The following is a 15,519-nucleotide window of genomic DNA, read 5'->3' on the forward strand; positions in this document are numbered from 1 at the left end:
AATAAAGTATCTATCTGAAGGGGATTTTAAAATTATGAATTTAGGTACTAATAGTACACATTTATGTTAAGGATTGAGTGAGATATTGTATTTTCTTTGTGTTTTTCAACTTTGTGACGAAAAAATCATGTGATCTTGCCATTCTAAGGAATTATGCAAGCAGCAGTAATGCTGACAACCATTGAAGGCCAAGATAATGATTCCGACGAGTGTAGCACCGGAGCCGTTTCAGACGTCTCCAAAGGGAATATCCCTGATCATAGTGGTCCATACAATGTTGTTACGATGGATTGTTGAACAGTGCTGGCCACTGACTTTGTAGTCCTATTCTCGAATGATCGAGGTTTTTGTTCGTTTCCTTCTAAGAGCTTATTCGCGACTTTTCTATAAAATGTATTATTACCTTTTTTTTGCTTTCAGCTGCTCGGATTTTTTCCATGCAGCGTTATACATCATTGTTCTCAGTTCTCTGTCAGAATGGCGTGTGAAAGCAATGATAGTCCTACAAATTGCTAACCACGGACCAGTTATGGTCTGTTTCTTTGAATATGCGTGGCTGTCGGGCGACTCGGATTAGAGTACGAGTGGAAACTCCCGAGAGCCTGTGGGAAACTAGTTTTCCACAGGTCATTTTGCTGGGCCTCTGGAGGCGTGGTAAACCTCGCGTGGACAACACTTAGTCAGCATATTAGTAATATCATTATAATGTTCCAAAAAGGAAATTTTAAAGAGTTTTGTGTCGTTTACCTCTATTGAGCTGAAAATTTAGGTACAATATTAATTTCAGACATTGGTTATACTGCTGAGAGCAATTTTATTGTGTTTTATAGTCTACCAGTGTTGAAACATACATAATAAATAGATATATCTAAGAGAAATAAAAAGAAAGAGGTAACTAATTACATTGACCAGGCTTTATTATTGTTCAAAATTTGTAAATTGTCTGAAGAGGTACTGGAAATATTGTCCATATCTATCACTTGTACCTCTCCAGTTTTATTAGAGTGTACTCCTTCAAATGAAGGAGTATCTGAAAGAATGTCAAGCAAAATAGGAGATGTTAACCTAATAAAATGACAGACATAGAGTATATGCACTCTCAAACTATCTATTTTCCTTGCTTTTCGTCAGGTTGAGGCATTTTTTCTTAATTTATCTACTGACATAATATTATGTATGACTAATACATTTGAGTTTTCCACAGGCCAATTTCCGGCAACCCTTGTGGTAGTGAGGTTTACCTCGTGGGAAACCTCTGTGGTAATCCTCACTGTGGGAAACTAGGGAGTTTCCACTCGTACTCTAACTCGGATTGAGAACTTGAGAGTAAGGGAGAGAAACAAGTTGGCTCACGTAAGCAACATGTGATGATCGAACGAAAATCGACTCACCAAATTGATGGGAAGTTCCCTCATGACCTCATCCGCGTTCCATCATCCTCGAAGCTTTTCTTGTCATGTGAGACAGTGTTATACTTACACGTCGTGTCGCATCAAGTTTACCCTATAGAGTAGGGGGATCCACTGTTCCTTAGGCATCACTCAGAGTTCTGATTTTACACCGGGTGCATTCGTGTTTTATCGTCAGCTGGGACGTTACATACTGGGGTGAGGTATATTGCACAATGCATGTGAACGACGCTGTGAATTTCTCAGCCTTGACTAAACGTCATTATCTATTTCCACATCCTCTAATTTGAGATCCTGGATTCTACACCGGCTTTTGAAACCAATAATTACTACTCAGAGACTTTCCATTCCTGTCGTTTGTCACTAGCTCTTGGCTAATTTCTAGCTGTCGGGCCCCGCCCCTCCGATTAGGCTAATCAAGTTTCTCAAATCTACGTTCCCAGAAGAATCCAATTTGCTGCCGGTCGTACGCGTATCCTCGATATCCAGTTATTCATACATAAAGAAGTCTTCGAAGAGCGAATCGAAGTCTAAAGGCCAGCTGTTCAGTAACGAGCTGACATATGCGGTCGTACGCGTACCCTCGTTGTGCAGGGAGTTCATACATGAAGAAGTCCTCGAAGAGCGAATAGTAGTCTAAGGTCTAATTACTCGATAATGTGGTGACGTTTGCCGGCACTGCTGCACGGCACAAATATTTCTTTCCCTTTTTCGGAATTTGGACCGAGTATAAAATACATGTGTTTTGGACAACTCTTGTCATCCAGGGTCAAACCCACTTTCTTAATCTTATCCTACCATGTCCAACGTTAAGAAACTTCCTACTCGTCGCCTTGGTGCCAATGGACCAACTGTCAGTGCTGTTGGGCTTGGAACAATGGGTACGGCTCGGCTATGCCTCTACAATAGTACTGTATAATATATCACTGGTTGATTGCCATACCAATAGGCATTGGTGCTTACTATGGAAAGACTGACGAAGTAGCTGCATACGAGGCTTTGACGTATGCCGCCAATCGTGGCATGACATTCTGGGACTGCGCAGATATTTATGGAGATTGTACGTCTGTCTACTTTCCTTTATTTATTCTTTCTAGAATATTGATTAGATATTTGTTACTTGTTTGTCTTAGGTGAACTGACGCTCGCAAAGTGGTTTGCAGAGACAGGCCGTCGGTCCGAGATTTTCCTCGCAACCAAGTTCGGCGCGACCGACCCAGAGAGCAAGTTCGGAGGCGGGAAACCTATCTCAACACCGACGTATATCAAATATGCGCTCGAGCGTTCACTGAAGCGTCTCGGAACGGACTATATCGACTTGTATTACCAGCATCGCGTCGACCCGAATGTTCCGATTGAAGTTGTACTCGAGACACTCCGCGGGCCACTTGAAAAGGGTGTGATTCGCTATATTGGTTTGAGTGAATGTAGTGTCGATACGTTGCGCCGTGCGAAAGCATTGAAGGGAGTTGGGGAGAAGGTCATTGCTGCGCAGATGGAGTTTAGTCCGTTCACTCTAGATATCGAGAAGGATGGTTTTGCGAAGGCTGCGGAGGAGCTTGGTGTTGCTGTCGTCGCATATAGTCCACTTGGACGCGGTTTGGTTTCCGGGAGGTAAGGCACACTTCCGCGTAAAGGTTTAATTTGGTGTGCTTTGAAAAATATTCTTATGACTATGCCAAAGGTTCCGCTCTCGTGCAGACTTCGAAGAGAACGACCTTCGCATGTACTTGCCACGTTTCTCAGAAGAGAACTTCCCAAAGAACGTCGAACTCGTCGACAAGATCAGGGTAATAGCCGACAAGTACAAAGCGACACCGAGTCAAATCGCTCTAGCCTGGATACTTGCAACGTCAGAGAACTGTTGAGTCCCTCCCTCTTTTAACGTCTAGGACCGTATTTTTTTTTTACGCTGAAACCAGTTATACCAATTCCTGGATGCCGAACTGTTGAGCGCGTCGAAGAGAATGCTCGAGGTGCCGAGGTACGACTCACACCGGAGGACGTCAACGCGATTCGTGCTCTCTCTGAGGCTGCTGACGTACGTGGAGAGAGATATCCTTCCGCCTTCATGGCGTCTTGTGAAGGCAATTGCATTCCATTAGGAGAGTGGAAAGGAGAATGAAAAAGCGATCGCGCTGGTACTGCACGTGCGAAACCACTGGCAGTATCAGAATTGTAAAGGATTATAAATAAATGAATGTAACAAGTTACTCGATTGGCACCGGCATAATTTGAATTTGAATAAACAAAAGTTTCGTTGACTGTTCCTGGGTGGGGAATCTCTTGCACGTGAACATAGCTGTTCAAACTTCGACGTTGAGTGTAGAAATCAGCACAATTTAGGTAGAGAATGAAGGCCGACCGATTTGCCAAATGTCCATCTATATCTATGTCCACAATTGCAACTCAGGACTCAACAACTCGCCAACACCCAATCCACTACACCATTCTCCTGACCACTAGGTTTCACAATCAAACTCCAGCATCTCACGGTCCTGCTCGACCGTCCAAGTCTTGCCTCATTCTTTGCGCCTTCTTCAAACGCCTTGAGTGAGATGTACGATAAGGGAGCGTTGGAGAACGTGTTTGCGGTTATAGCTACGAAACTGGTACTCGCGTCGTCTCTTTTGACACTAGGAATTTATTAGCAACGCGAAGGCAACGGGGAGTACAAAGTAGAGGACAGGTAGACATACAAATCGGTTGTTGTTTCTAAAACGCTTCGGATCGTAGAAGGTCCCAGCAACCCACGCCATCGGAAATGCGTTACGTCCCCCACTGTCGCCTTCGGTGTTGGTGGTTCGTATACTGCGACGAACGGGTTGACACGGTCGTTGGCTTTTAATCTAGCACGGAAAGCAGAAAGGTCAGGTAGGGCCTCAACGCCAATAAAGTGGAAGAGAAGTGTTATGGTCGAAGACGAACCGATCTGAACCAATACACGCCATCCCAACCCACTCGAACAACTCATTCATACGTTCTTGTCGGTCCTCTTCAGCATCTGCTTTTGACTCCTCACCTCCAGTACTAGTATTCGTAACACCACCAAAAGTGCAGCCATCCTCGTGGTCCAGAACCGGGACAAGGATATCGGAAGTGGTAGTGACGCTCGGCTGCACGGTTTCAGGTTTGAGCTCCGTCTCTAGGTTACTTGGCAGAGCTATTTGAAGTAGTTCATGAGTACGACACGATTCAAGCGGGGAAAGTGCCTTTAAATGTAATAGTGTGCTGCAGACCTTGAACACAAACCCGCCAAGGTCCGATTCCCTGTACTCTCCTCCGTTCGTCCCATAACCGAATAGCCTCCTTCGCACGAGTAAACTGACTCGAGGTTCGTTCGTGAAGGTCGACATACACTGCTACAATCTATTGATTAGCACCCTTCTCTGTATAAATATAAAGTAAAAGTAAATTTGAGGGACGTACCGTGTACCTCCGCTTTTCCACTCCCAGATAACCTGACTTTCTCCCCAACCAGTCCGAGTTGCTCGTACGTCTCCTTCGTCAATACTATCGTAAGTACTCCACGTTGATCGATACACCATACGTCCTCCATCCCTATGTGTCCAGTAGACAGAGCCAGAAAGTCACTACCATCCGTGTCCAAGGCGAAAATGATGAAATGAGATTCTTGGCCCATTCGTCGCGAAAATGAACTTACTTTTGCGAAGAGTACTTCCCACTCAAGTCGTATGCAGCGTCGAAGAGCTCAGAAAGCTCGAGGGTACCAGAGAAATACGAGCTAGTGATCGATCGTAGGCGTTCTTCAAGCTCAGAGTTTTGGTGGACGATAAGGACGTCAAGCTATATTTTTTAACATAGAATAAGTAACGATACTGAATATGAGTCGTTGGTAGGAGAGATAACTGACGACATTCCTGTTGTATGAACGGATGACAGTTGCTCAGCTGTTCTGTCAGTTTTGCAGTTGAGGAGCCGGAGTTGGTTGTGAACGTTGTTCGGGTCGAGTTGGACATGACTTCGGTGTGGTCAAAGCTCGTCTTTTCTTTCAACTTTGAGAACGTCTAGCGTCCAGGCTAAAACAATCCAAGACCGATAGAAATATTCTCGTGAGCTTTTTTGAGAGGCAATTATTGTTCGGAACGGATGAATGTAAAGAGCGCTGGACAAGGTTTCGGAGGAGTAAGTGTCGTGAACGTTACTTATGGATGATCTCGTCCTCCGACGCCGACGCAACGCGCTAATTTCTGATCATATAACAATATATCTCTTTGCTCATCATGTTCGCACTCGTCTCTCGTCCTCCTCTCACCATCTTACCTCGAATCTCTCGTCAAGCAGCAGTAGTAACGACGACTTTACGGAGAAGAACAATGACATCGAGTTCGCATTCAAATAATGGGCTACCAGAGACATCGATCCCAATACTCCAAACGCTCGAGAAACTACGTGCATGGCGGAACGAAGCCTTTTCGAAGGGTAAGAGTGTAGGGTTCGTACCTACGATGGGAGCGTTACATGAGGGTCATCTCTCACTCGGTACGTCTTTCTCTCTCCATTCTTCTCCTTACATCCCATTTCAATATTTCAATATATATATAATTTCTTATTTATTCTTGGATTCCTGCAGTCCGCCGTTCACTAGCAGAAAACGACCTAACCATCGTCTCCATCTTCGTCAACCCGACCCAATTCGCTCCACACGAAGACCTAGCCTCTTACCCTCGTACGCTCCCTCAAGACCTCCAAGCTCTCTCTGCGCTTCACTCGCCCCCGCCAAGTTCGCGTACGACGGCTGCGGTGTTCCTACCCTCGGTGGAGGTTATGTATCCTCCCTCTCCTTCCTCCTCCTCATCAGAGAAAGGAGGGAACCCACTAGCAGCCAGCACCCTCGTCGACCTCCCCTCCCTAAGCACCCACCTCGAAGGTCGTACCCGACCACACTTCTTCCGCGGAGTCTGTACAGTCGTCACAAAGCTCTTCAACGCCGTCCAGCCTTCTCACGCTTACTTCGGTCAGAAAGATATCCAACAGGCGCTTATTCTTCGACGCATGGTGAGGGACTTGTTGTGTGCGTATCCTGGTGAGGAGGGGTTGCATATCGTTCCTACTGCTCGTGAACCTGAGGAAGAGGAAGACGAGAAGGAGAGGGAGAGGGAGAGGGAGAGGATGGATGGATTGGCATTAAGTTCGCGAAACAGTTACTTAACTCCGCAAGAGAGGAAATACGCACCTGCGTTATACAAAGCTCTCCGAGCAGGTGAAATAGCATGGAACACCGGTTCAACAAAAGACACTGTCATCCATTCCGCTCATTCTTTCCTACATTCCGAGGCAGAACGAGCAAAACGAGAGGATGGTGTGGACTTGCGTGTGGATTACGTTGAGATGAATGATCCGTGGACGTTTGATGTCGTCGACGGGTCTGAAACTAAGACAAAAAGTAGCGATGACGGAGAGGATGTATGGATACTTAGTGGTGCGATGTGGGTCGGTAGGACGAGGTTGATTGATAACGTCCTCCTGGGTAACAGCAGTAAGATTTTGTACTAACGAGATCATATATTTGCATATATGCGTGTTTTAATTAAATACAAGCAAATCCATATTCTATGATCGACCCTTATGAGTAGAGTATCGAGAAATAATAGCCTACGCAGGCTTCATAAACCCAGCGAAATACGTCTCTAAAGCACTAACACCCTCCCCTCCCAGCGGTGCTACCAAACCAATATACCCATCAGGTCGAACAACTACAACTGCACCTCGTTCGGGAGAGATCCCGTACGTCGCGTATGCTTTCCCGCCTTTGACGTGTTGGACGTCTTCGTCGTCTACGAAGACTCTATAAAAGCACGTTAGCGTTAGCATCTGATTTTTTTTTTAAAGAGAGGGATAGAGGAGACGCACTTCGTCCAATGTGACCTCAAAACAGCAGGTACATCCGTATAATCCACAACTTCCTTCTTCCCAGCCATAACACTAACGATCTCAAACACCTCATCCCACTCCCTCTTCTCCTTCTTCCATATTGCTTCATTATCCTTTCCGTCCTTTCCCCCCTTACTTGAATTTGAACTCGTACTCATCGTTCGAGCACCAAACTTCCTTAAAACCCCACCTTCCCGACTCACGCCCTCCGCAAACTCCTGTACCCTCCTCCTTGCGCCTTCTTCCTCACCCAAGTTACCCGTAAAGACGATAAGTTTCCACCTCCCATCTGAGGGTAAGGAATCTTGAATCTCGTGAGGCCTGCCGTTAGCGGTGTTAAGGACGACTTGTGGAGGGAAGCGCGTCCCAACGTCTAGGTGTGTTGCTAGAGTGCTGGAGGAGGTGGCAGTGGTGGATGAGGAGATGGAGGATGAAGGAACTGTGAGTAAGGAAGGAGAGTATTGGATCCCGATTCCGGAGGTGAAGCCGCCGAAGGTTTGGAAGGCGCTGTCCATGCGCGCAAACAAATGAAAGTAAGTAAGTAATAGAGTTGGTTATTAATGTATAGAAGAGGGAGAGAGAGACGTACGCTAAGAACTGATCATGCGTCACTCCTTCTTGGTTCTCCTCTGACCTTGGTTTTCCAGAGAAGAGCGCTGCGAACTTCCGGTCGAAGTCGATTAGGTCTTGGGCGTATTTGCGTCGTTCGAGTTCGTACTAAACATGTCAAGTACCGAAAAGTCGTTAGTAAATGATAGCATGAATTGAATCGAAGCAGAGGTGGAGACGTACGGTCTTGAGAATTGAAGGATCTGCCCAGCCGCGTAGGACATGGACGAGCTTCCACACTAACGTCGAACACAAATGTCAGTATTGAGTTGAGGCTAGTCGGATGAGAGGAGAAACTAACTGAGGTTGTGCGAATCGTTCATACTCGCATTCATTCCCTGACCCGCCTTCGGCGAATGCGTATGGCACGCATCACCAGCGATGAATACCCGCTCCTTCAACGAGAAGTTGGACGCAACCCTTTGTCCAACTAAAATGTCAAATCAACATTAGTACCTCAATTAAGAAAGTTATACGAGAATCCACGCACTGATATACAAAGTCCACCACTCAACGTCCTCCGGAAACTCAATCGTATACGGCTGTAAATTGCGCTTCGCAATAGCCATCAACCGCTGAGGTGTCCACCGCATCTTATCAATGCGTCCTTTCGCATCCAACACCTCCTTCGCGTCTTCGTCCGAGAGTTGGATGTACAGCCGCACGATGTCGCCCTCGCGCGGGATGATCATACAAGACCCGTTCTTCGAGTGTATGGCTGTTTTGTTGCGGATGTCGGGGAAGTCGGTTGTAGGTATCATGTCGACGACGCCCCAAACGTAATCTGTTTGTTCACCGTCCATTGTAAATCCGAGTGTCCTGCGAACCCATGAATGTGCTCCGTCAGCTCCGAGAACGTACTTGGCCTGCACGACTTCCTCCCTCTCCTCTTGTCCATCATCCGTAAAATGCTTCAACGTAACTTGAACAGGATAACTCTCCAAGCTCGCAAGCACTTCGGGAGACTCGTCGAGCTTGTTCGCCGAAGGCTGGATTGGGCGTTCGATTTCCAATCCGCCGTGTTCGCGCATGGAATCGAGGAAGATGGCTTCGATGGCGCCTTGGTGGAGTGTGACCTACCACCAGCGAATCAGGTTAGTTTATAAGACACGAGGGAGAGTCGCTCACCTCAAACGGATACCGCGCGTTTGTTGCAGTGACGTCTGGAGCTCGTCCGTCTCGCTAGCATTTAGTAGATGAGTACGTTATAATAACAAATTTGTAGACGAGAGAACGCACAGCAATACCACCACTGGGCGACGGGTTATAAAACGCGGCTAAATGCATCTGGTTTCCTTCTCGCAGCAACCGTTCAGCAAGACCATAGCTCTAAACAACCCGCGTCAAATCATAGGAAACAAGATTAGTACACAAACCAAGGGAAGGAAAAGGCTAGTACTGACCTGGAAGACCTCGATCGTCCTGGGCTGAATACCATCTGCCTGTCCAGCAGCAACTTTCTTAGGCCGCTTGTCTACGACGCGTACGTTAACGCCCGCACGCGCAAGCGCATTGCCAGCCATAAGACCCGCAGGCCCAGCACCAATAACGAGGACATCGACTTTCGAGTTCGAATTAGAGGACATGTCAATAAACCAGAGTGTTAGACAGGAGCGTTTGTTCCAAGCTGTTCTCTACCAAGGGTTTATGGTAGATGGCGCCTAGATAGGAGCTTTATATTAACCAGACAAGCGCAGATCGATGAAAGAAGGGACTAGGCGAGATGCGATTCTGTCGGAGAGTATGCAGAGCATGGTTGGCATATATGCGTAGGCCAAGCACGGGACATCCAAGGTCCGCCCTAGCTGCCAAAACCGAACTGCCTTTTTGAGTGTCGACTCTCCCAAGTGCATAAGCGAATTACTCTAGCAGGCCTCGCGACGGAGGATAATCGTTCTGCACGCCTAGCGATGTGCCATGTTCAGTACATCATCCAACAGTGGATTATGGGTGTCCGTGGAACACCGTGCGAAGACAAGGGAGCGAGAGTGTTGAGTATGGTAATTTATTGACGAAGCAGACAAGCCGACCATCGGTTCCGGCTTACTAACACCGCCTATATACGGCTTCAATTGCCTCTTCAAGTTTAGCTTAGCTTAGTTGTTTAAAGCATATTCCAGTCGTGCAGGTAAGCTTACCGAAAAGAATGTTTATTCATTATTTTTGTATTTACTATGTACAATCATAATGTAAGTATTACCATCTTAAAATGATAAAGCATTATAGCCAACTTAGAATAACACTTGTTGCACTAGTTAGAGTGATATACCCTTGAAATCTTCATGAGTGATTGCCTGTCCAAGTTCCCAAATACACCAAATCAGCGGAAAACATGAACAGATTGTTGTATCTGAAGTAGACTATCTTTGATCCGAGTGTTGGCTTCTCTCCAGGCAGCCCTGTCAGCCTTAGTAACAAATAATATTCATAATATTACAGCACTAGCATTACTATAAAATTCATCATCAGGAGTACACATTATGTTAACATTCAAGTTGATCAAAGAATGTACACGATGTCACTCCCCAACTTTCCACAAAAAAAAACCCTTCCAAATTATCTCAATAATCATTGACCTCAAGGCTCTACCTACAATAGACTCTGAAGAGTTGTAGGTTGACAGGCACAAGAGTTACATCCGCCATCCGGGTCCTCTGCAAAAAGGTCGGTAATTTGGTTGACAGGGATGAAAACCCAGTGCTGGTTTGTAGCATTCTGGCTGATAGTATTGACTGCTAATTGGTGCTTTTGATAGTTAGATAGATGGATATATTAGTAAATTCTCTGTGAAATGGCCTTGGAGAAGAGAAGTTGAAGTCAGCTTACCGTGGCCGCATTCTGTGTTATTGCTGTATTGTTATCAACAATCCTAAAGTAGACATGTAATTAGGCAACAGGTTTGTGATAAGAAATCACAGAACGCTCACAAAAATTGAGAAGAGACACCCGGAACGGGCTGAAGAGTCCAAGCTTGAGCAGTCTCGCTATGTACGAGATTTCCGTTCTGAAGCAATGGTTATGATTAGATATCAAAATTCACCAACAACAGTACTTACAGAGTTAGCAGCATAGCCACCCGTATCGGGCTTTCCCTCCGCAGTAGACATCACACGCAATGTCACCTTATAGTCGAACGGACTGCCCACTGCCTTCACACTCCACTAAAGGTAGACTATCAGCCGAGTACTTGTTAATACAAGTGGAGAGAAACTAACCCATTCGTTAGTCTTCTGAGATACATAACAGTATCCAGCAATAGGATTGCCTTCTTTAGGTATAAAACGGATATTGTTGAACACCTGCTTAAACTGTACGTTGAGAATGAAGTATATCCCATCCGATGGATAGTTGACTGAAGGGGGGATAATCTGCGCCACTGCTGATGAGACACAGAGAGACGCGAGAGAAAGGAGATTGAGGAACTTCATGTTACTTGCAATGGGCTGTAGAGACTTGAAGATGAAGATGAATGCTATGGCAGAATAGCATTTATTTATACCACTGAGAAAGTGCCCTAGTGTAAGGATTCTTTAATGATCCCAATTGAAGTGTAGTAGGCCTTGGCGAGGTTATTCGGAGCGCTCAACCAAAAAACCTCACCTAATATCCTCGATCTTCCAGTGCTAGAAGACGCAAATAATTCTGAGGGACTTCACCATTAAGAAAGCGCAGGAACTAAAGGTGAACAATCCCAATTAGAGTGTAGTATGCTATTGCGAAGTTATTCGGAGCGCCAAACTGCAGATTTTCCTTTGATATTCTCAGTTGATCGGCCATACAAGACACTGGGGGATTTTAAGCGCTCTAACTAAAGGGCTTCTTCGTTAACAATTTGTCTTGAAGTGTAGTAGGCAGCTATTGTGAAGTTGTTCGGAGCGCTGAACTAAACATTTTCCTCTGATATCCTTGATTGTTCGGTTCTAGAAAAGACAACTAAAATTCCAGGAACTTTTTTGCTACTTGTATTGATATACAGCGTTCTGTAGCTTGCCAATTCGCGGTCCATTAGTAAGAAGCGTGCTGGAGAGTTTTTCACTGACCAAGTGATCATGATGCTGAACGTTACAGTAACACACTACTATTTGCATGTACTTTTGAAGCTCACAGAAGATCTGGATTGAAAGCACTGTTGCTGCACCAAGATCTGGGAATGACTTGTTTTCCAACAGATAGACTAGACAGACAAGAGTTAATGATGAATAAGGTGAAAACAAAACAATAACCGAATATGGTAAAGAGCACAGCCAATACGTTGGTTCCAGCTCCATATATAGCTTCGACGCAACCATTTTGGGCTTCAATGAGTTCTCCGAGTCTAATGCATATTCTTAGCTGTGTGGTTGAACTTAAAATGCTTGTAGCTTTATTTATGAGGCGACAGTATATTACTGGAATTATTCCTAACAGACTATGATAAAGTTGCATGTCTTGGCATTCAATGACTCTCTCACTATTTGTATAGTTACTACCTTACTAGTACTCGGTGCATACAACTGTACACAATTGTACTGTAATTACTCGAAAATTTCATGAATGATTGTGTGTCTGAGTTCCCACAGACGCTAGTGGCTTTAATTCATTACACTCAACAGGAAATCCTCGAACAAGCTTACTTCACACTCCAGTAGTGATATGTGCGTTAAACTAAACGCCTCTAACAGGTGCCGTATGAAGCATACACACGGTTTCCGACACGAAGAAAGCAATTCAGTAGGAAGTAAGGGGAGATCACATCTATGGTAGTCTCTAAGTCTTGTTCGCGATCCGAGAGTAGGCTTCTCTTCGGGCATCGTGCGACCCTGCCAAGATTAATGGTTAGTATTGATGAAAGCACAGCACTATTGCAGTAACAGTCGTCTGGGGCACATACTACAATAATATTCAGGTTGATCAAGAAATATACATAATATTGTTTCCTGACTTGTTGCAAATTTCCTTCAAAGCAATTCAGCAGTCCTTAGCTTCAAGGCTCGGAAGTGACTATTGTCAATCTTGGACGAGTTTACAACGGAGCCGGGCAGAACTGGCAAGGATCACATCCACCATTCGGATCCACCGGGAAATAGTTAGTAATCTGATCGAAAGGGATGAATGCCCATTGTTGGTTTGCAGCATTCTGGTTTATAGCCTCAACCGTTAATGCGACCTTTTGATAAACAAGTCAATACATCTCGTGAGACAAGGGAAAAGGATTTAGTCAGCCTACTCCATCTGGGTTTTGGAAAGCCTGTGTTATTGCTGTATTGCCATCAACGATCCTAATACCATGTTGTGTAATTATGTAGACAGCCTATAGTATGTTACTCAGACACTCACATAAATTGAGAACAGGAATTTGGGACTGGCTTCAGAGTCCAAGTAGACGCGGTCTTGCTATGCACAAGCGATCCATTCTAAAAAAAAAAAGAATTATCAGCCATTACAGTAAGTTTCGTACAACGACAGTTCTTACCTCGTTAGCAGCATAGCCGCCAGCAGCAGGATTTCCCTGCACAGTCGACATCACACGCATTGTGACCATATGGTTGCCACTCGTGCTGCCCACTGTTTCCACCAACCACTAGAGATGAAGGATGAGCCAAGCACTAATACATGTTAGCAAATATAGAGAACTGACCCACTCGTTAGTTTTCTGTGATACATAACAGAACGCAGCAATAGGATTGCCCTCTGTAGCCTTAAATCCGAAATTGTTGAAGAACTCCTTGAATTGAACGTTGTAAATGTAGTATATCCCATCAGGAGGATAGTAAACTGAAGGAAGAATCTGTGCCACTGTCGAATAGACGCAGAGAATTGCGAGAGATAGGAGACTGAAAGCCTTCATGTTGCTTGTAATGAGTTGTAGGAACCTGAAGGTGAAGATGCTGGCTGCAGCCAGTGTGCTATTTGTACCACTCAAAGTGCTCCGCTTTTAGGATTCCTCAAATGATCCCAGATACAGCGTGATCGAGTTTACAATGGCATTCCGACTCATATGGAGTCCCGAGACAAGTCCTTCCTCTAGTGTTCCTAATTGTCCGGTTCCGGAAGATACAACTGCCTCTTACTGTATACATAGATAGGCTGCATAGGCAGCATTTATAGCTTGCCAACTTGTTAAGACGAGACTACACAAGAGTATGTCTCAGATGATATAAACTACATTACAAGCAATGACGAACGATGATGGAATACCTTCCATCATACATTCTACATCTGAGACATACCTACATAGTATATATAGACTAACTAATCAACAGACAATGAAGTAAGCTGTAAGAGAGTGAGCCGAGTCCACTATCCCCCCTCTTTGTGTGATCCCTCTAAGCCTCTCACATAACCTCTCTTCCCCCTTTCTTAACAGGTTATGAGTCTTGAGCTCCCTGCCTATGCTTTATCTACACTCTACTACATCTATGCTCTATGCAGTTCTACACATCACATGCACACACACAGTATACTATGATGCAGAACTCGACTCACCTGTCTGAGTATCCCAAACACAAATTGATATGCTGCAGACACACAATCTACTATACTACATACAACACAGACATTATATGATTGTCATCTTAGTGATTATGATCATTGGCCCAGTAATAACATAATCTATGCAGGCAACATTGAAACTATGAGAGATCATGTTATAATAAATTAACTGATCATACTACAGACGAACGTTAAAAAGATTAATAAAACAAACACTACTCTTCTGCTATTAACATTACAATAGTACAAATGTTTGACACTGTCAACGAGCACATATATGTTATAGTATAAATCAAATAATAACATATATAGTAATATCACAGCTGAACGATTAATGCTCAAAAACGAGCATATATATGCTAAACAGTATATTAAATCGAATAAATAAAACATTTAACATGTATTATAAACGATAATACAATTGCAGACACTATAATAACAATAATAATAATGATAATAATGATAATAATATGGATAGAACTAACAGAACGAATACAGAACAATATAATAACTAACACATATTATTGTTGAGCAATTATATGTAACATATTGGATTCAGTAGTTACATGTTGGATATTGTGATTACTTATTGGATAGTGAATATAATACACATATCTAAGATATACAGACGAGTACAGATATACAAAGTATAATAAATAACTACAAACCAAAAAACAATGCTACAGAGTATATAAACTAACTATGTACAAAAGAATAATGTTATAATGTGTAAATACTAACTACAGCACAAGACAAGTGCAAAAATTATAATTATTAAACAAATGATACTACTTTACACATTAATACAATTGTGTAAATGTATACTAATGACGAACGAAAGAATTATATCTCTAATATACTTGAAACAACACATCAATACAACTTAATTATGTAGAACGTGTTATCACCAGCTGATTATATAATAAATTTCGAAGTTGTAACAGTAACATTAACTGTACAGTGTATATACCTTAACAAACAATTATTAAATTTACATTGTGACAATGTAGCTTGTAGGAGCAAAGTATTAAGCTGATAAGGTTATTACAACGAATAATACAAATATTATTATTATGAACACATTATTATAATAATTACAATTGAAAACAATCATAATATAATATGATTAAATAAA

General features: G+C 43.7%; 6 protein-coding genes across 6 annotated transcripts; 2 read left to right on the forward strand and 4 right to left on the reverse strand.

Moving 5' to 3' along the window:
* The first annotated feature begins 2,184 nt into the window (after window positions 1-2,184).
* Window positions 2,185-3,680, forward strand: FOMMEDRAFT_142466 (Aldo/keto reductase). Its single transcript, XM_007269709.1, has 5 exons — window positions 2,185-2,290; window positions 2,359-2,469; window positions 2,543-3,023; window positions 3,094-3,272; window positions 3,332-3,680. Exons 1-5 carry the CDS (start codon window positions 2,209-2,211, stop codon window positions 3,532-3,534), a joined length of 1,056 nt encoding a protein of 351 aa, XP_007269771.1. The 5' UTR covers window positions 2,185-2,208; the 3' UTR covers window positions 3,535-3,680.
* Window positions 3,681-3,825: 145 nt separating this feature from the next.
* On the reverse strand, window positions 3,826-5,288 carry FOMMEDRAFT_159526 (uncharacterized protein; the record flags this gene model as incomplete). The annotated part of the gene is made up of 7 exons (XM_007269710.1): window positions 3,826-4,045; window positions 4,109-4,258; window positions 4,338-4,572; window positions 4,649-4,771; window positions 4,839-5,002; window positions 5,074-5,216; window positions 5,280-5,288. The coding sequence occupies 7 exons, from the start codon at window positions 5,286-5,288 to the stop codon at window positions 3,826-3,828; spliced, it is 1,044 nt and encodes a 347-aa protein (XP_007269772.1).
* A 388-nt stretch (window positions 5,289-5,676) lies between these two features.
* FOMMEDRAFT_112247 (Pantoate-beta-alanine ligase) lies at window positions 5,677-6,968 on the forward strand. The gene is made up of 2 exons (XM_007269711.1): window positions 5,677-5,912; window positions 6,004-6,968. The coding sequence occupies exons 1-2, from the start codon at window positions 5,747-5,749 to the stop codon at window positions 6,924-6,926; spliced, it is 1,089 nt and encodes a 362-aa protein (XP_007269773.1). The 5' UTR covers window positions 5,677-5,746; the 3' UTR covers window positions 6,927-6,968.
* A 57-nt stretch (window positions 6,969-7,025) lies between these two features.
* FOMMEDRAFT_92013 (uncharacterized protein) lies at window positions 7,026-9,499 on the reverse strand (the record flags this gene model as incomplete). Its single annotated transcript, XM_007269691.1, has 10 exons — window positions 7,026-7,218; window positions 7,284-7,417; window positions 7,508-7,811; window positions 7,894-8,021; window positions 8,097-8,152; window positions 8,215-8,343; window positions 8,404-8,989; window positions 9,042-9,091; window positions 9,149-9,242; window positions 9,326-9,499. 10 exons carry the CDS (start codon window positions 9,497-9,499, stop codon window positions 7,026-7,028), a joined length of 1,848 nt encoding a protein of 615 aa, XP_007269753.1.
* A 318-nt stretch (window positions 9,500-9,817) lies between these two features.
* FOMMEDRAFT_159529 (uncharacterized protein) lies at window positions 9,818-11,341 on the reverse strand (the record flags this gene model as incomplete). Its single annotated transcript, XM_007269712.1, has 6 exons — window positions 9,818-9,969; window positions 10,550-10,658; window positions 10,740-10,782; window positions 10,841-10,917; window positions 10,970-11,074; window positions 11,129-11,341. The coding sequence occupies 6 exons, from the start codon at window positions 11,339-11,341 to the stop codon at window positions 9,818-9,820; spliced, it is 699 nt and encodes a 232-aa protein (XP_007269774.1).
* A 1,574-nt stretch (window positions 11,342-12,915) lies between these two features.
* FOMMEDRAFT_159530 (uncharacterized protein) lies at window positions 12,916-13,740 on the reverse strand (the record flags this gene model as incomplete). The annotated part of the gene is made up of 5 exons (XM_007269713.1): window positions 12,916-13,059; window positions 13,120-13,171; window positions 13,230-13,306; window positions 13,366-13,473; window positions 13,531-13,740. 5 exons carry the CDS (start codon window positions 13,738-13,740, stop codon window positions 12,916-12,918), a joined length of 591 nt encoding a protein of 196 aa, XP_007269775.1.
* Window positions 13,741-15,519: the final 1,779 nt, after the last annotated feature.

This window comes from Fomitiporia mediterranea (assembly GCF_000271605.1).
Source record: "Fomitiporia mediterranea MF3/22 unplaced genomic scaffold FOMMEscaffold_10, whole genome shotgun sequence".
NCBI lineage: Eukaryota > Fungi > Basidiomycota > Agaricomycetes > Hymenochaetales > Hymenochaetaceae > Fomitiporia > Fomitiporia mediterranea.